Source organism: Thermobia domestica, chromosome 12, assembly GCF_964235325.1.
Source record: "Thermobia domestica chromosome 12, izTheDome1.hap1.1, whole genome shotgun sequence".
In the NCBI taxonomy this organism is placed as follows: Eukaryota; Metazoa; Arthropoda; class Insecta; order Zygentoma; family Lepismatidae; genus Thermobia; species Thermobia domestica.
This window is the reverse complement of record NC_137465.1, coordinates 99,765,402-99,786,596: the sequence shown is the minus strand read 5'-3', so window position 1 is coordinate 99,786,596 and position 21,195 is coordinate 99,765,402. Positions and strand designations below refer to the sequence as shown.

General features: G+C 33.9%; 1 protein-coding gene across 3 annotated transcripts in view; it reads left to right on the top strand.

Annotated features, from left to right (window-relative positions):
• Nucleotides 1-21,195, top strand: part of Rbcn-3A (rabconnectin-3 alpha) — a 354,959-nt gene that overhangs the window by 236,510 nt on the left and 97,254 nt on the right. For all 3 annotated transcript variants that reach the window (XM_081733859.1, XM_081733860.1, XM_081733858.1), the window contains exons 37-42: nucleotides 1,031-1,184; nucleotides 1,613-1,717; nucleotides 4,601-4,828; nucleotides 6,936-7,172; nucleotides 13,922-14,083; nucleotides 20,882-21,114. In XM_081733859.1, the coding sequence (XP_081589985.1) occupies nucleotides 1,031-1,184; nucleotides 1,613-1,717; nucleotides 4,601-4,828; nucleotides 6,936-7,172; nucleotides 13,922-14,083; nucleotides 20,882-21,114 (1,119 nt within the window). The remainder of the gene's footprint in view (nucleotides 1-1,030; nucleotides 1,185-1,612; nucleotides 1,718-4,600; nucleotides 4,829-6,935; nucleotides 7,173-13,921; nucleotides 14,084-20,881; nucleotides 21,115-21,195) is intronic.

The window sequence follows — 21,195 nt, the reverse complement described above, 5'->3', positions numbered from 1 at the left end:
TTTATCCAATGATATTTAAAGAGTAGAGAAAAAGCATGACTGGACTGAAAAATGAATGTGAACCTTAGGCGTACCGTGCTGGTGTGGTAATAACTGCTGCACGCAGTACGCGGCTAACCAGCTACGTGCTCTTTCACGCTTGAGGTATTATATTGGCTAACTTACCGGAACGGCAAGCAGGAGACACGGATTCGATTCTCGGTTCAGTTATACATTTATAACTGTGAATATCAACGTATATCATGGGATTTGCACCCATAAAAGAGTTGGTGTTAGAATTTATTTAAGTTCAAGACAACCGAAGGGAAAAATGGAATTTGAATTTCTTAGAGAATTATAATTAACAGCTTTCAAAATATCTTTAAAAAAATATCATTTAAAACTAAATTTTATATGGTTTTATTATTAACGTATTGTATATTCTTATCATTTGATTACATTCAGATAGACTGAGTACATACAAATATTTGATAATTTTAAAAACATGTACTACGTAAGATTTCAGTACCGTAACAGTAACACATCAAGAGAATGAGAAAATGGAACTAAAACGAAGAAGCATAACGGTTGGTTTGGTTTCTGTTTATGAAGAAACGTAACAACAGCTGGATATTTTGCTTGTGTAGATTGAACAGATCAATGAGATTAGCTTATGTAAAAAAAGTAAAAGTTCCTGATTACCGTGGTTTTCGAATCCAGGTCTACGGCTTACCGTGCCAACCGAGATCGATTCTCGGCCCAGTCGTAATTCTTTCGTTCTTTGTACATGATTGAATTCACACCTGAAGGATTGGTTTGAAATAAAATCGGTTGTTTCGTCTGTTGATCATGGTTTACCTTGGTTATGAAAAGTTGTTGTTGTGTATACTTGTAATACAATGTGAATACTCGATATAATGATGGTGGAGGAAAATAGATTCTTAATATACTGTATTACATTTACGAGATCATCTGTGAAAGTGAAACTGATACTTTAGTTTTGTTCTCATCTTATATATAAAAGTGACCGATTTTTATTTATTTATTATAGCTCTGGTTGGAAGACTCTATCACACCATTGGAGCGGCAGTTATATTTTACTACAGCTCATGCCCACTTTAAGGCAGGTTGTCCTGCATTAGCGTTAGAAGTCCTTTCTAAATTACCCAGTAAAGTAATCGATTCTAATGGAGAAGACTCGCCGAGTAAGTCACAAATGTTTATTGCAATATTTTGAGAGTACTGATTATTTTCAAAGTGTATTTGGCTTTTAAGAGACAAAGAAGAGTGTGTAAATAATAATAATAATAATAAATATTTAGATAATACACATTTAGATATGTCATTTCCCTTGGTGCTGTCGTACTGTCCGAGTAGTTGATAATTTTATTGAATGCATAAGTTACTTAAATTCTTGAATACACTTTGGTAATTTATGTAATTGGAATATTTGTACCTTTTAATCTATAATAAGGATCTTTCGGAGGAGGCAAAATATTAAGTTTTTGCTTAAAGCCAGCTAAAATCTATTTGCTTAGGGTTAAGTTAGTAATGGAAATGCATTCCTTAGCTTCAATAGGTTACTTTGAGTGTGTACCTGTTTAAGTTAATATTACTTTCATTTTCTTCATAGGTTTAATTAGTAGTCCTACTAAAACAAGAGTTCAGGATGAAAGAATCGATACAGGAATATTAAATACCAGCGCGTGGTTGGAACCAGTTACATCACAGGATAAAAGTTTGTATTCTTAATATAGTGCTATATTCTGTTCTCATAATATAGTACAATAGTAGTATGACCTTATTACTTTTAACTAAATAATATGACTACTAACTTCTAACTAAATGATACGTCTAACTTTACAATGTCAATATGTTTATCCAAGCGAAGTCATTTGTAGAGGCGTTCTTCTCCCACCTTTGTTCGCTGGACGTGCGAAAATCGATAAATACAATGAACTATCATATTAATTGGTTCAATGAACATTTAATAGAATATAAATCATGGTGTGTTGGCCAATAAAGTATTTTACTACTCACATGTACGCGAAAAAAAATATATATATATATATATATATCAATCAGAAATCTTCGCGCAGTTCTTTCTTCAATCCTCACTGCCTCCCGATTTTCTCAGAGCTGAAATCCTTCCTCCAAATTTCACGTCTTTTACCTGGGTTCGAAAGGACTCTTCTGTATAGAAACACGAAAAAGTTTTTCGTTTCATTAATTTAGTTTTTGGTACATATATACCTAATTTTGTACCTAGACCGGCCCTAGAAATTATTTCATTGAAGCACTGTAAAGTATGTACTTGATAATATCATTTAATTAAAAAAAGTACCCAACAATTTCCATATTCCAAGTACTTTTAGTTGGACTGTTGTAAAATATGCATTAGGAGTAAAAATGTTACTAGATAGAAGCCATTACAAAAAGAATACAGAGCTCCTCGCTAAGCGGTTATCGTACGCGCCTTTGGCGTGGGAGACCTGGGTTCGATTCCCGACGGGAGCTTATTTGGTTCGGATTTCACGTTAATCAGTAGGTTCCGTCTCATTTAGCCTCGCTGCTCAAAGGTTAAACTCAAAATCAACTTAACTCAAAAAGAATACAGTTCTCTTAATGATGTGTAATATTAGTTTATCTCATTCGCTTGTCGGACTAGCTCCTTGAGTGGCTGAAACTAATCGTACTACTTTTGAGTTTTATATATTTTATCAATATTAGTACATAATAATTGTATTAAAAGTATTACTTACCTCAGGTTTTGAATTCTTGAATATTCACGTATTTTTCAGTCCATAGCGAAATCATGTGGACGAGACAAAGGATTACTATTATTATTTTACTGGAAGTTTTCTTGCTGTAGTGTTGAAAAGTATCTTTGATCGGCAGCTTAGGAAAGGGAAAAGGGGTTACAAAGCATAATACTTTTAAGTGAACACTATGTTATTTGAAGTTGCAAACATAGTATCGCTGCGTAATTTTATTTTATGTGTGGTTTATAATTTTATATGTGGTTTTTATATTTATTTTATGTAATTTTATTTTTCTTTATGTGTGGTCATGTTAAATATTTTCACTGAAATAAGTTCAAATAGTAATTATAAAGTTACTTGCAGTTTTGCTTCATTGAAATTAATTAAATTATTTGGTAAACTTAAGTAATTTGTTAACACGTTACATTATTTGTAAACTTAATACTTCTGTCAAATTCTTCTTTAAATAGATTATCATGCAAGGTGGCTATCGGTCACGAAAGTCATGAAAGAGTCACGAAATTAGAAAACGGTGAAGAGAGTCATGAAAAGTCACGAAATTTAGCTTTTGGGTCACGATTTTTTTTTATCTGTACACATATAAGTGCAGACCGGAAAATTTTGTTGTATAAAACGTCAAACTTCACCACCAAAAATGTCTATGGTCGGCTTTAGACGCTACCAAATCGCAACCAAAGTACGCTTCTATCGCATGTATAAAAATTCAGCCTAATTTGCACCCAAATTCGCACTTGAGAATGTTACTAAATTTTATGGTTTGGTAAAGAAAAGGTCACGAAAAAGTCATGAAATTTCATTTTGAAATTTTAGTAGACATCCTGTCATGCTACATTTTGATTGTCAGCATTTATATAATAAATTAATTACTTGATTTTGTGCTGCCAATGCGTTAACCACTACGCCACCCAGTCTGCTTCGCAGAACAGCCAAATACTCTCTCATTCCTGCAGTCGGTGCTCTCCACTCAGATCACTGGCTTGTACCACAGCCAGCTGCCTTGCTTTGACAATCCAATATCTATATATTGAGAACACCTTTTGACGGTTGTGATTTCATATATTAATGAAAAGAGGAAACAACCGGCTTGAACTTAATTCTCTCTGGGGTGTGTAAAAATAAGTTCAAGTGAGGTCAGTTTGGTTGGTACAGTTAGGTCACTTTGTCACTCTTTGTAAGTTATTGGATTCACACCTACAGAGGATTTGATGTGTAAAAATATGTTTAAATCGGTTGTTTCCTCCTTTCATTAATAATTTGATTTTGTCTATTTATTATTCCTTTCCCTTTTGTACTTTTACCTATCTACATGCTCCATTGTTTTATCTTTCTTCACTAAACTATATGCAATTTCTACGTGGTAACACAATCACGTGTCCTTGTATTCCAACATAGCTTTCATGTAGACTCTTCACAGCCACTTCTCCTTTCTCTATTCTTCCTTTTATCTCTTTTTCTTCCCGTGGTTTTAATGGCTGATATGCTTTTAGCATTAGTTTTTTTTCTTTAACATGTGTGGTTATGTTCCCGCTGTCTTCAGGTAAATAATTCATACATATTGTAAAATTTAAGAAGTAAGTGTTAACTCAAGGAAGAAATGTACTATGTAGATTTTAAGTTGATTTGTTTTCACCCAGTACCAGTGTGATGGAACCAAGTTGGAAAAACGTAAAAACAATGTTACTGGATTAATTATATATACTATATTGATTGGATTAAAATGTAATAGATAATAGTTAAAATGCTTTTGAACAGTGCACAGACTATTTATATCGAGAAGATATCAAGTAGAATGTCAAATTAACATGCATAAAGAATCGTATTACTGTGTTTATTTTCAGGCAATTCGGCTGCTGATTTTGATTGGTCATCACCAGCATACAAACCTAAAGAGGATACTTTAGTACTGGATTGGTCTCAGCCAGTTTTGACAAATCATTTAGATGACGAACCTCTTGATTTGAGATTAAGTGATGATAATGAAAGTGACGATGAAAGTAAAAGTGTTAGTACTGTGTTGGCAAAGGACCATGACAAAAACGATCAGAAAAGTTATCACGTTAATAATGGTGAGGAGTTACTTAGAATAATGATTTCTAACATATTCCATCAGTGAGCATATTAGTCTACCACCATCAGCAGACCGGATAATAATAATAATAATAATAATAATAATAATAATAATAATAATAATAATAATAATAATAATAATAATAATAGTAGTAGTAGTAGTGATGTGGTTGTGTAATATGCCTTAACTGTAACTAATCATTATGTGCATCTATATGTGAAGTTTGTAAGCACATTCTAGGCAACGATTTCTCACTTCGAAATGTTTACCAAGTACAGACAAATAACTTTCCCTTAGTCTCTTTCACGCTCTTGACATGTTTTCTGTTTTCAAAGCTGCCAAATTATCAGCTTAAATTGGGTCATCTATATACACTTCTTCTGAATTTACTTTGTTGAGAGCCGAGAAGATTATAACTAATTTCAACATGGAAAAATTACATTTGTACTGTAATAGTAAACTTACCAATATTCTTCTTGAAACATTGTAACTGATATGTTAATGAATATAGTGCAGTGCACAATCTGAATACCATTAGGAAATCAGTAATCACAGAATAGCAGCCAAACGTTTCGTAGGTCGTACAAATAGTTTATGTACAGTTAATGAAGATATTCCAAAATAAATTTTAGAAATTACGTTGTGCAAAGAAGTGCTAATTTTCAGTATTATACGTTACCTATTGCTTTTGTTTGGTAAACTTGTGTATTTGTGGCCTCGATGTCTTTGAAGGCTTATACAGGCAATGATCTGAAGAGAAAAAACGAATTAAGATGGTACTAACGAAGAAGCCATAACTAGCCAGTAAAAGTGTATAATCAAAGAAATAAGTTTGGGTTTGAGTTAAATAGAGTTCAGTATATGAATTTCTATAAGTATCACAGGTCTTTCCGCTGGACAGTGTGTTAGGAGACCGAGGTAGAATATAAATGCAAAACGTTCATGAGGAAGATGACTTTAAAGTGATAAGTAAACAAGTATAACGAATATTGCTATTGCATGTTGTGTAGCAGTTCTCTCTGTTTATAGTTTCTGTTACAGATCTGTAGTTGAAATAATTTACATTTGGTATACGATATGCGACAGAATTATTTGAGGTTTTCTAGAATCTTCAGTAGCCATGAATAGAAGATTTACAATTATTCCATAATTTATAACTAGCTGTCAGTCGATCTGGCATTTTAATAATCACATTAGTTATATACTTTAATGTCATTTTAATTCCTGTGATACAGAATGGATAAAAAAAGAAGTAATTTTATAGAACTGAAATTTGATACTTTCTACTGACAAAGAGGAAAAAGATGATTATAAACTTGATTCTGGGTGTTTTCCAAACGTAAATGAAACACATTATTGAAAGAGAGCGCTTACCCAAATTTTATTGTTTCCCATAAACTGTGGTTATTATCTTGTCATAAAAAGGGAAAAATGGTTACAAATAACTAAAATACAACTTGAGTAAAATAATTTAATTCTTGACGTTATTTAATTTACGAAGGTGCCAATGGAACTGTCAAATGAAATTGAAATGAAATGTGTTGAGAAATGATACTGTAAAGAGAAATATGAAGTACCGTAATTTTGACGGATGTTATTAATCAATGATGCTAATGTTTAATGATACTGTAAGGTCATAATATTAAAAAATATTTACGTAGACATGTAAAAATTTTCGTATTTTGAGCTCAAGTTAAGTAAAACTTTGTATGAGGAAGGATTCAGTAAAGTGCACAGTTTTCCTGAGAATTTGCAGCAGTAGTAGGATTCCTCGTTAAGTTTGATTCCTTCCTCCTTAAAAAAGAAAAAATAATAAAAATAAATAAATAAATAAAATAACAGAAGGCTATTCGTGTCTCATGTAACTTCATTTTTACACTATCGGTCCGTCCTTGTGTAGCATACCTGCTTGATTCTGCCGTCTATTGGTCATTTTTCAATCATGCCTGTTATTGTCGTAAACTTCTTGGGTAGTCTCACGTTCTTGCTACATTTTACTAATTTTGAAGGTTTTTATTTGACCTTCCCTCGTATTTATGTGTCTTTAAGAATTTTGTATGACGATAACTTGAAAAAACTGAGAGTTTGTTGATTTTATATTTCAGATAATGATACTGGTGAAATAGCAACAAATGGCCATCTTGATATCATGGCTCAGCAACTTAAGTTTGTAGCCTGCTTAAAAATCTTGATGGAGGAGTTGTCAACTTTAGCCACAGGATTTGAAGTTGATGGAGGTCAACTTCGGTACCAGCTTTATGTGTGGCTCGAGAGAGAGGTTGTTGCTCTTCGGCAGCTTTGCAATTACAGCGCAGGAGAAGCAGATGCTATTATGGTTGGAGGTCAGTAGAACCCTTAATTCACTCGATTTTGTTATTGATCAAATAGATTACCTAACATTGAATCCATGCTTATTGTTTTTTGTGCTTCTTTACTAAACATGTTCATACAATCCAAGTAATTAAATGCTTAACATCTAATTCAATTGTTCGATAGCCAGTGTAGGGTGAGTGTCTAAAGTAAAAAAAATCAGCATGTTTTATCTCTTTCTGTTGAAAAAGAAACCTGTTTCAAAGGGAGTACAGGAATATTATTTGGCAAAATATCAACTGGTTTGATTGTATAATTATGTACTTAAATTTCATTCGTACACAAGGTGCTTCCGTGGCCTTGAGTAAAACTTGAAAGGATGATAGGCAATGATGAAGGAGGCAATTTGAGATACGAAACTAGTGTCCGTAAATGCCTCAGTTGTGATAATATAGCCTGGCGAAATTTTGACACCATGATTTATATTATTTTTTAAAAAAAGTGTCGGATTTGAGGTGTGGTCATAGATAATATTGACCTATAGATTCTATTAATGTAAAAATGGATGGGAAGCAGTGACAGTACGAGGATAGCCCCAAAGAAAAGTACGATATTCCGCTTATCTTACAAAGAGAGTGCATAAACTACAAACACACAGAAACATAGAACATCATGGGGCAAAAAAGTGTGGGTCTGTAAAAGAATGCATACCTTGAAGGCACTATGACCTTGAGTACAACTTTGCCAGACGATAGAAAATGATAAAAGAAGCATTTTAAGATACGGAACCACTGTTCAAAAATGCATCAGTTCTGAACTATAGTCCGTCGAAAATTTGACGGAATGATACACAAGTGTCCATAAATGGAGAAAGAATTGTCGGAATGGGATGCGGTCAAAGGTAATGTTTCGTTATTAAGGCTGCAGATTCCATTAATGTAAAAATGGGTGGGTGCAAGAGTAGTTTCCAAGAAAAGTATAATATTCCGCCTTATGTTAAAAAATATGACGAGAAAATATTTATTGTAATCACGCAGAAACATGTACAAATCGTAGCCAAAAAATGATGAAAATGTGAGACTGGAAAAGAATGCGTACGTTGAAGGCACCATGACCTTGTGTACGACTTTCAGAGACGATGGACAACGACAAAACAAGCACTTTGAGATAAACAGCCATTTCCCTAAAATCTGACAGTAGTGTTAGCTATTGAATTACTCAAAAGTGCGATAGAATTGCATTCCAGGCTTCAAGATGTCTATCTTGTAGTAGCTTAAAAGCGATCATGGGAATTCTTGGAGGAAGAACTACTTGCGACGTGAAGAACCACTGAACAAAACGGAAGGGCAGCTACAATTAATCCCGCAACGTCTGCACCTGAGGCGAAGGCTGCATAGAAGTCTGCTTTAATGCAGTATTAGCCCCGTAAGTAATGGGTGGCGAAGGGGACTGAGCTTCACTGTGACCACATTGACCCCTCGTAAAACTTTTACCTGTTTGCAAGGTTGTGAAAAACTCAATTTTTCTTTAAATACCCAGCCCAGTGGGTTTTATTGGACAGAATTGCTTTTTATTAAATTTTGTACGTACATTTATAGCCGTATTTCTACTTAAAATGTCACTTAAGCATTCATGTTTTATTGTACACATTTAGGGTGAATATGGAATTTCCTTGTCGCACAACAGGAATCCGTAAAGACCTATCTTCGTTTTGTCGAACACACTTTGCACTTGAAACTCGCTTATATTTCGATTCCTAGAAAGGAGGAAGTAGACAATTTTGTACAATAACAAAGAGGTGGGTAATGCTATATAACATAGAATAGGAATATAATTCCCTATTACAGTTAGGATTTACTGTCCAGACGTTTAACTAAAGATTTCTTTAACTTCACTCAAATCGTGCCAATCAAATACTAGGATACTACCTCAGGTCAGGAGCCAGATATGAAAGAAAGCGACTGTATTAATCCTTTTGGCACAAACGCTGTATCACACACATATGTCATTAATTATCATTCACTAGAATCCATATGGTTGCTTCAAAGGTTTCTTTATGTGTAGAGGGTAGGAATAACGTTACAACAAAATGCATTTTCCGCTCTTTGCTTTCGACGATGTAAGGTGATGACGTCCGTTCAAGTTTGGAGTAGCAGAGAAACAAATCTGCCACGTGTTTTGGGAAAGCGTAGAAAAATTTTTGTCTTTGCTTCGCAAAGATGGAAGGAAAAGAAAGTTGATCAGTATGGTTTGCCTGTACTTTAGGTATATATTAAGAATCGGACATTATAGCATTTCCCTTTTTTCATTCCCCATTCCTCTCCTTACAACCATAAAATTTCATGATTTAGCTCTGACCAAACAAGGGAAGTGAGTATTGTTTTAGCGGCTATTTGTATGGGTTTGTTACATTTTTATTAGTGAATTGTATTTGGGTGGTGTAATTTGAATGTAATGCGTGGTATATTAAAAGTATAAGAATGTTGTTAGTGGGTTGGATTCTCTAAAAGCATCTAATTTGTATTGTCAAATAGGATTGAAAACTATTTTTCTCTCGTCACTATTCTAAATATTGCAACGAAACTTGGCATACGCATTACAAACAGGCCATAGTAGGCTATAATATTTTTCAAGGTAGATTATATTCGGGTATCTGTAGTCGGAATCACTCTAAGGTGAACCAAACTCTCAAAAGCATTATTGAAAGAAAATTTCCTAATTTTCTCTTTTCGTACATTATGAATTCGTGCACATGATACCATTTGAAAGCTTGTTTCATTCTGATGAGAATTGTGTATTAACCATGATATTCAGGTAAATATGTTTGGAAACTTTTATTTTTTATATGCTACTTTTTCGCTATTTATATATGAAGTTTGGTATTGTCAAACAGAATTGAGAAATTTTTTCCCCCGTAACTATTCTAGATATTGCAATGAAAATTCTCACACGCATTATCTACAGACTAGTGCTTTTTAAGGTAGATTATGTTAAGGGTACGTGTAGCCACATTAAGGTTATCATTTCAATCCAAGTTTTGAAGTGTATGTATATATTTTTAGGGGGTATTATTGTAGGTTTTACTAAATAAAATTAACTTTTTTTTTGGCCTGTTTATTGGTATGTACGTCTAAATCTAGGGTAAACCCAAGTTAACACTTCAAAATAATCTCGACCCTTTCCCTGTTTTTAAGTGTACGCCATTTAATTTGTATTTTGCCTCAAGTCGAACGAAATTTTCTGGAAGAAAGTATACCTGCCTTCCATTCATTTTTACATTAATGAAATGGCAGTAAAGAAATATTTCCTTAGACCGGACCTTGATCGTACAATGCGTTTCCCAATCATTTTTGAATCATGTTTACGAAGATTCGGGGGTATAGCTCGAAACCGACGCATTTTCGAACAGAGGTTCCGTATCTCAAGTTGTTTCTTTTGTCGCTTTCCATCATCCCTTCAAGTTTTACCCAAGATCATGGAAACACTATAAAATACACTTCTATTTGTATAATATAACTAATTGTCTCATTCTTTTTCTGGTAAAATAATTTGTAATTTAACGTTGATAAAAAATTTAGTTAATTGTTAGGGTTCATTAAAACTTTAAATTAATGACATACAATCTGTTTTAATATATTAGTTTAATGTCCCACGACTATAGCTTTTAGGGTAAAGGAGACGGATGATTAATGAAAGTGAGTAATCGTGAAATTAACTTTTTTTTCTCCCACCAGGAATCGAACCCAATATCACGTGCACTAAAAGCCACACGCGCTAGCCAATAGTTCAAAATAATATAGAAAAGGGATGGTGCAAAGGAAGAGATATTTTTGTTAAGTGTTGTTAATAGTTGCTGTGAATAATTTAGCGCTTAGTATATCAGTGTCCTTAATTTTAATAACAGTATAAATACGGCTAATAAGACTTCCAGAAATAATAGAAGCTAAATTTAAGAATGCTGAAATACTTCAAGAATGTATACATATGGTGTAAAACATCAATCAGACTAGCTAACTATTCTTTGCTAAATGTTTTACTCAGGACGATCTAACTCAGCTTTAGAGTTCGTAAGAATGTACAAAAAAATCAAAAAGTAATTGAGTTAATTTTTCACTCCAAAACAACTATATTCACAGAAACTGAAATTACAATTTTTCACCTCTTCACAAGAGGGCAGACGTGTCGACCTCGCATATGCTAAAGAGCATAAGTTTTAAAATGAGCTGCGGTTTGTGATCAGGTTTCTGATCCAAAGGACAGAAACTACCTAACATCTATAATGAGTTGCATGCAGTGTATGGTGACAAAAGTTAGATATTCACAAATTTGTGTAACTGGTATGAAAAGTTCAAAACAGGGCACGTAATTGTGTTCGATTATACCCATTCCGAACGGCCGCACACATCCTACACACAGAAAGGTGTTGCCGTTGTGAGTGAAATGATGTAGTGGAACCGACGGGCACAATCCATACTATAGCGGATGAAGTAGGCTTTCAATACGGCAGTACGTCCAAGAAGCGCTTGGAGATCACAAAATGTTAACGAGAAGATACCCGTTACAGCTCTCACCATTGCATGTAAAGAACCGAATGGCATGCTGTCGTGAGCATTTGCTTAAGTACAAGAAGGATGGAAGCACATTTCTCGACAACATTGGTACGGGTGACGAATCATTTGTGTTTTTCACGCAAGTGCCAAAGTGTGATGTAGGAACACACAAACACCCCACAGAGAAAAAAAGACAACCTCATCCGCAGGATGACTTTTGCTTACCGCCTTTTGGGATAATGAGGCTGTGATTCTTGCTGATTTTGCAGTAAAATGACGAACCATCAATGCTGCTGTGTCTTGTTTCACACTGGATTGTCTATGAGCTGCTCTTCGTCGAAAATACCCCATAAACGCTTTGGAGAGGGTCATCGTTCTACAAGACAGTCCACCTCTACATGTCAGTACAGTAGTGTTGCAAAAGGTATAGACTTGGGATTAGGAAATTCTGATGCATCCAGCATACAGTGCAGACCTGGTACTATCAGACTTACTTTTTTGGTATCACTAAAGGAATACATTGCTAGCCAACGCCTTCGTAGTGACAGATTATCATAACGTGCTTCAGTTGTTAAGTGCCCAGCCAAGCAAACCTTACGCGTAGATATGGAGAACTTGGTGTCATGTTGGGATAGACGTTTCAATGTCAGTGACTACTATAGATTAAGAGGAGTTTTTGGATGTGTTACTTCAACGTTTTATTTCGATTACATTGAGATACGTTCATGCATTGTTATTATATTTAAGATGTTGTGAAAGGTTATGAGATCTTAAATTCTTTTTTCCTATTACATTCTTATGAAGTAGGCTTCGCGCTGCAAGCTTTCTGAACGCGACAACACAGCACAACAGTGCTGTCACATTTGCAGTTACTGTATGCTGTGTCTTCATATAAACGCGGGGAATTTAAAGGCTGGGCTGCAACATGGCTCTCCACTTAACGCACAGAATATGTTGGAATAAACATTTAAGAAAAATAAATACTCTACCAACTAAACCCTTTTTGTTAAAAGTTTCAAATATTTAAAACACTAGTGTTCCAAATTTTCGAACTGTGTTTTGTACGTATCTCTACCTGCCACGGTAAAGGAGATCAGAGGGTCATACATTTATTTTAATTACACAAAAAGTATCAAGTGATGAAAATTGAACTTTTCACAACTTAAAGTTAATGGATGCATCTGCATATTGTACACAGGAAATTATTTCACGTGGTCTCGTTTCAGAAATATAGTCCTATAAACATTGATTTACCAATAAAGTGTGATAAAATACGCACTTTTTCATTAATTTTTTCTTTTTTTTTTTTTTTTTTTTTTCTCTCACTACACACTATAAAGAAAATTTGTATGTCTTAAGTATTGTAAAGAGAACATTCCAACAATTCCAACGAGGTACGACAATGCAATATAAGTTTTGAGTGAACGTCACGGCAGCACCGCGAAGTCAGGGGCCTATCTTTATGAAATGGATAGTAGTTCATGTTATAGCATTTTCAAGATTTTATGTAACTCACTTTCTAAATTTTTGTTGTTCTTTATTGTGTTGATAATAATAATAATAATAATAATAATAATAATAATAATAATAATAATAATAATAATAATAAAGAGCGTAGTGAAGAAAGATCCTTAACATTAAGTAGTAAATCCGGTTTACTACCTAAAACCTCGATTTCCTGCAAATGCTTCGAAGTTAGGTTCAAATATTGAAATGTTAAGCTTGATCCTTATTTATTAGACTAAAAGTCATTCAGTTAGTATATTTTGCAAGTGCTACATCGAAAATGAGCAGGCACCGTGACTCAGTAATGAATAAGTCGACAGTGCAGGAAGTCACAGGTTTGATCATAGACCTTGTGGGTTTTACAATGAATATACGTCGTTGCCAGAGATTTTTTTTTTTTTTTTGGAAGAGTTCCGTTACTCTTAATTATCATTTTATCAATTTTACTACCATTTAATGTGCATTTATTTTCTATCTTCTGTAGCGTATAGATCAAATTTTTTAATAAAAGTAAGTTTGTTTTAAAAGTCGTATTATTAATGCACTAATCAGTACGTTAAAATAATGTCAGGTGTTCTTGCTGTTGGTGGCTTAGATTTTAGTATTTGAATATTTTAATTTACCAATGTTGATGTGCTTCATAAACTGCTTGTTATAAGAATAATGTGAGTGTAAGAAATTTGCTTCGCTGCTCGTGTATCGCTATTCTTACTTTATTTGTATAGATGATATTACAGTAGATACGACTCAGGAGTTTAATAGAAGTTTAACGCCAACACCAAATAAGCTTTCAGAAAAACCAACACTTCACGAAATATTGATGGCTGAGAAACTAGACTTTGAAGCAAAAGTTCAAAGAGCAGCAAAGAGAAAGAAGTGGTTAAAAGGTACGTATGTTATGTCAGTGATTCATTTGTTTAGTAATTTTTGTTTCTTGGTAGTTCTGTGTTGTAACCATTTCTTGTTTCAGTATATGTGTTTTAATAAATTAGTTCCACGAATATGAACGCAGACTATACGGTACCATTTAATAGTTGCGAAATTTTCAGTTAAGTTTTTATTTTTCCCCTCGAAATTTGCTTAAAGCATCGACTGCAAACTTCAGCTCGCATCATGTAATATCAATCCTTATAGTATAGAAGTTTCAAATAAAAACATTTTTTATAGAAATTAAATAGAAGTTGCATTCTTAAATATGGAATTTCCACAGGATCACTCTGAAACTTTTTTATCTCGAAACTTCCCACAGTGGTACTGATGTACTATAGGGACAACACTGATTGAAAAATACGTAGGAAAAGCTTGATTGGAAATATTCGAAGCAACTGTTGATTAGGGATTAGATTTCAGGACTTTCGGCATCTATGGCTATGTTAGCTGGTCACATATGGGTAATTGGAGAGGAAGAAAGAAATGGGGAACTAAGTATTACATGTCATTTTGGTGTGCTGTAGCTGTGTTCTCGAACCCAGGACCGCTAATAAAAAGGAATATAAATTAATTCTCTTTAATAACTTGTCAGGAAGTCCTTACAGACGACTGTAGCAGGTGGCGGATGTCAGAACACTGTTCATGGTTACAAGATTTCCGCTTTGAAAGAAAAATAGCACTGTAAAAATACTAATCAAAACAAATCAATCTCTTAGATACCAGAGCTGAATGTCCAAGTTCGAGCCCCTGGTGTAGATTAAATTCTTGCAAGCTGTATGATTGCCGCACGCCTCGAACCAACGCGTGCAACTAAGTTTGCCCCAAGTTCTGGACGAGCATGTGTGAATATAAAATCGTGGAGATCCTCTACACAAATGTAAAATCTCGCAAGCTAATTTCCTTTTTCCTTGCTCAAAAAGGGACATATAAATAAAGAACAATTAGGGTTCTAAGTTCAAAATTGAAACAGTAAGAGTGAATATGGCAGTTACAATGCTGATATCAATGGGAACCTTATGATAGAATAAAGAAAGAATTAATTACGAGGAATCTGGGCCGTGATACGAACTCTGGACACAGATCATTTGAATCTGTGAATATCTGTATTACATTTTGACTGAATTTCAGGCATCTCAGGTTGGTGGTTTTGTCAGGACAGAATTATAAGTATCGCTCTATTTTTACTGTTTTAATGCTTCTGTCTGTTTGCATAATGTTGCATCGAGGTCTTTTCTTCGAGACGAAATCTGTCATGATAGTTGCATATCTCAACCAAGAGACTACCCGCTGCTGTTAGAATCCAGATATGGAAGCTGAAACCGTGGTTATAAAGCCCGGTTCTTCTGCCCCCGCAAGCAATTGTGTCTTCAGGAATAGGAGCTCTCGATATCCTCCTCCCTGCGACTGGTACGAAAGAACCTTGTAAATCTTAGTTAACTTTGAGCTTCGCGACAGTGGATAGTGGAAATAAATATAGTTAAATATCAGTTTTATTATTTTCTCTTATATAACCTTAGTTCACTTTATATAAACAGACTTGTACTACTAAATCTATTTCTCTTTTACTTTCGTTTAATAAATTGTTATTGAAGTTTTGAGTCGTCGTATATAGTTGAAGCTACGATATCTCTTAATGATAATGTAGGCAATTTGAGTTCTAAATTCTGAAACGATGCATGAGATAGGGTTGACGCACGTGGATAAGATCCTAAAGCTCTTACCATTTGGCTAATGTTACATTTTACCTATTTTTGTTCTACCACTTTACACTTAACGGTACAGAGTTAGTAGATATTTCGAGTTGAATTTTCTCTGACGTGAGTTCTCGCATATTTACGTTAACAAGTTAACGACTAGTATTTGAGGGCCTGTCAAAATAAGACTCATGGGTTTTGAATGACTCTTTTTCATTCTGTCTTCCACTCTTCACTAACCAAGAGATTAGTGGAACTGTGTGCTACGGAGATGTCTCTCATCCGTCCGACTTAAGCGCGGACCTCACCATTTGGTTAGAGGATTAGAGTGAAACGTCGAAAGCTGTTGTCTGGTTGAAGACTCATCTTAATTATAAAAATGGTTACGCTCATTCTGACGTACCTTGTTAAGCGCAGGTTGGTCATCTCTGCCCCAACGGCTGGCTGCTCTAACAGAAGAAAGTAGCCTGGGATCATTATGTTAGGAACCATCGCGACATTTATATGGTGTGAATGAGGAAAATCAAGCTTTTACACTTTTTTTCGACTGAGTGTCCACCAAGAATCGAACCAGGGACTGCTCTCATCAGAGCAACTGCTGAGTGTGAAGGTGAAACTAAGACATGATCAGGCTGTAGCGGAACAAATTATTCAGAATAGATTAGTAGGCAAATCATTCATATTATGTACAGTACACAATTATATATAATAAAAATAAATAAAGTCATTGTACCGTTGAGTATTTTGGTATTTTTATTTAGAAGCCGATGATTTCGATACCTGTGAAATCTGCTGGTATCTTTGTCAAGGCAAAACGTCACCTTAGAATAGTAGATCGAGTAGAAGATTTACTGGTAGTTCTTTGATATCTTCATCTCAACACTTTGTTAAAAACACTGCAAAATTTGTCAACTTGATGGAAAATACACTGATATAAAAATCAGTCCAAAAAAGAAAAAAAAAAAAAAAAATGTACTCAAAAAGAACGTATGTATTCAAAATCAGGTCACTGTTATTATTCAGCGTTGCTGATCACTATATTTGTACATTACTTGTTAGTATGAAAAAGTGCTGAGGAAGTCTAATAGTTCAGTATGGTAATGAAAATGAATAAGTGCCATCCTAAATGGATATTCTAAATTTACATTAGAAGAATGGAATTACTGTAAGAAATGTAAAGTAAGGATTAAAGAACATCTAAGAGACTCTAAGGACTAAGACCTTTCAGTATCAAGATTATTTAAATATTTGTCTACCTCTAAGCTGTTCATTATTAAGTTACAATTGCTCCCTAATACTACTTCAAAGAATCTACTTATGAATCCTACTTTATTACGACCACAAAACCGAAACTTAAACTCGATCAGGGTTCACATGGTAAAAGTTGGAATTATATTATTAAGCTATGTAACACCACGAAAAACTAGTAACTTCAATTGGCTTGTGTTTACTGAATAATTTTTCATACTGAACTAGTAGATTTTTGCAACTATTGGTTATACTTGCATGTTATGTACAAATATAATTGCAACGCTAAATAATAATGGTAACGTGATTTTTGAATATACTCAGTTCTCTTCTCTTCAGTAAGTGCTGTTACTGTTTCTTCAAATTAGTTTTTTTATACTAGTGTATTTTCCAGCGATTATTGATTTTCAGTGCTTTCAAGAAGTTACTTAGTTTAATATTTGGTTGAAGATGTCAAAGAAATAACATTTTTTTTTTTTTTTTTTTTTTTTAACTTGATCTACTACTCTAAAGTGACATTTTGCTTCGACAAAGATACCAGCAGATCTCATCGGTATCGAAATCATCGGCTTCTAAATAAAAATACCAAAATATGCAAAAAAAAATCATTGATTATCATGTTTTCTTTATTATTATTATTTGATTAAATTAGTTTCTCTGAATAACTTCACCTCAATTTAGAATCATCCCTACAATGAATGAAATGCTAGATCAGGAAATATAATCTAAAGAAAACTACAATACGTTGCACGTGTGAAAATATCCGTTGTTTCATGTTGCATTCATTTTCATCACACAACAAAAGCTTAATATCAAAACTCTCAGACTAAACCTGATTGTAAAAATCTAATATTTTATAAAGTATATTATATAGTATAATGTGACTTGACTTTAAAATGTTTGGAAAGATGTAAACTTGTTGTTACTATAATTTTATTTTTTCTCTCTTATGACAAGGAACCATACAACATGTATAGAATAAGTTTCTGGTTGCATTTGAATTTAGCGTCCCTTTCAACGGGAATCGAACTTGGATCTACAGAATCAGTTTTGCTATAATAGATTATTTTATATACATTTTTAAAATTATTTTTTGTTGTGATGTATGAAATAAAAGTTAATTGAACTTCTATTCGACAATATGTTATAAAATTATTCATTTAATGAAAAGAAGTCCGTTTCATAATTATTTTGAAAGCTTCCATGTTATCCTATATACCTTCAGGTGAGTGGAGATACTTTGCAAGGAAGATTTTCTTTTATTTATTTAACGATACAACAGAGAGAAAAGTCTTGTCTGGCAATGTATAGTTTAGTCAGGGTTCCCACTCGTCCTGGAAATTCTGGAAAACCTGGAAATGTCCTTGAATTGATTGTCCTGGAAACATCCTGGAAATGTCCTTGAAAATGCATTTCTGTCCTTGAAATTGGCAGAAATACTGAATGTCAGATTTTTCGTAATTATAATGAAGATTTTAATTGATTGCTATTTTTGTTTCTATTTCTGATTTTGTGCTGAATAATAATTTGTTATGATCCAGTATATGTGGATGGTTGGTGGGCTTTCTTTCTCCCAGCAGGATGGTTGACAAGGTTCATCCACTAGTCTGTCAACCATTTCTTGGATGCTGTCTTCACTAGCACTATCCTCCAGAAACTGTGCTTTGCACCAGTATCAGTCCTTCATAATCAGTCTATTTTCGCAACCGTGCTTATTCTTTAGTAAGATTTAGTGAGCAGTTTAAAGATGCACTTGCTGGGTATAAATTGGACCCAGAGTCTGGATTGTGTTTACATAAAACTATTGGGTGGTTCGGAAGATTCTAAAGATTTGTTATTAATCAAAGAAACTTCTGGTTTTGTCTCGTGGAGAGGCTGCTGTCGAGCGAGGCTACAGCATAAATAAAGATTTGCTTGTTGAAAATATGAAGGAGAAATGTTTACATAAAACTATTGGGTGGTTCGGAAGATTCTAAAGATTTGTTATTAATCATAAATAAACTTCTGGTTTTGTCTCGTGGAGAGGCTGCTGTCGAGCGAGGCTACAGCATAAATAAAGATTTGCTTGCTGAAAATATGAAGGAGAAATCATTGGTCAGTTTGAGATTGGTGTATGATAATATTTCCCATAAAGACCTTACTTGAATCAACATCACAAAAGAAACTCTGCATCATGCCTTCCAGACAAGGTAGCGCTATATGGTAGAGCTGGAGAAAATAAGGACTGTTGAAAGAGACAAGTGAAGTGCAGAGCAAGAGGAAAGAGAGAAGTGAAAATGTACAACAGCTGCAAAGAAAGAAAAGGAAATTGGTGGAAACAAGTAAAGCTTTGGAGACTGAAGCAAAACAGCTTGCACTTGAAGCAGAGCAGAAGTCTTGCTTTACTTTATTGACAAAGTCAAATGTTATCCGTAGAGCAGCTTCGCTAAAGAAGGAATTATATGTAGAGATGTTGAAATCACACAACTCCATACTCAGTTGTAAAACTTGTACTATAACTCTTTTTTCCCTCTTAATTATATCTGTCACACTGTCACGCAATGAAGATGCCATGTACGAAAAATAATTTTTGTTTGTAAATTTGTTCGGAAAATACATGTGCTGAATGTGAGTGTATAGAGTGGCTATAAAGAGAGTTGGGATAAAAAGAAAAGAAAAGAAAAAAAGGCAGCACATTATACTCCACTTTGCATATTTAATTATTGTGTAGTAATACTGTACTTGCATTAATATTAACCGCATAAGCTACTGTACTTTTCATTTTACTGTAGTGAGTTTTGAACGTACAGTTGCAATCCTGTTATACCTTCCTGTGTCGAAGTTCTTGGAAAATTGGTAATTTGTCCTGGAAATGTCCTGGAATTTTTTGGGGAAATAGAATGGGAACCCTGTTAATGTATTGCTTGGTCGACAAATCATCACGTATACACTCGCATAATGTTCGCTCTCCTACTTTAAAGGTAACTTTTTTGAAGAAAGAAAGAAATAATAATAATAATAATAATAATAATAATAATAATAATAATAATAATAATAATAATAATAATAATAATAATAATAATAAAAATAACCATAATGTCTGCACCTTAAAAATCACAATTTCTCTACTTGAAAACATAAGTTACAGATATTTATACATAGGTACTTTTATTCTTGTTATATACCATCATTTATTTCTCTTTAGTCGTGATAAAGGATGCTTTTATCTGCGTAAAAAGGAAAAGTGCGTCTTATAAACTTTTAAAGAAAAATATGCATTTGTTTTGTCTCCAATTAGCTCCAGAAACTCGATGGAAAGGACAGACGTTCCCTTACATTCTTTTGCAAGTGTCCTTCAGTCATAACAGTGGTGCTAGCAATTCATATAGCAGACCGCAGATACGAATCAAAGGCAGTCCAAGCAGGTTTCCCCAGCACTCGCTTCTCTGATTTCAAAGAAATTGTCATTTGATGATGATATTCCTTTCCGTTCCTCCTTTTCTGGAGCGAAATCTTTCGCGTATTTCAAGCTTTCTTATCACTACTGTACTAATCCACATTTGATTTTCATTCAGTTAATTACCGGTATTACATAGGGGATTCAAAGTGCAATTTATTTCGGAAATTAATGAAAAATGTTTGTTTTCTAGACGACCCGCGTAAAGTTCTCACACGTATTTTGACATCGCAATTTTAGTGAAAGTGCGAACATTACGCGAACATATACAGTATTATTGTGTAGCATCATTGGAATTTAATATGTTTAAGATGATTGTTTAGTCAGTACAAACTGTTTCCAGTAATGTAAGTAATGCGTGTGTTTATTTCTTGCAGATAATGAAACACTATTAAGAACTCTGCTGAGTTACTGTAGCTTACATGGTGCTAGCGGGGGAGGCTTAGCGTCTGTTCGGATGGAACTCGTGCTTTTGTTGCAAGAGCTTCAGCAGGACAAAACTCAACAGCAACTTCTTTCGCCACTACCCTTCCCAACTACTCTTCCGTTACTTTCTGCGAGTGTAGCTTCTAATAAAACTGTTGTTGCTGACCCAGTGAGATATTTGCAGGTAAGAAAATATAATTATGTTAATTATGATCTTCATTTAGATAATTCTCCTGAAAACTCATTAAAATTTCATGTTAAAATT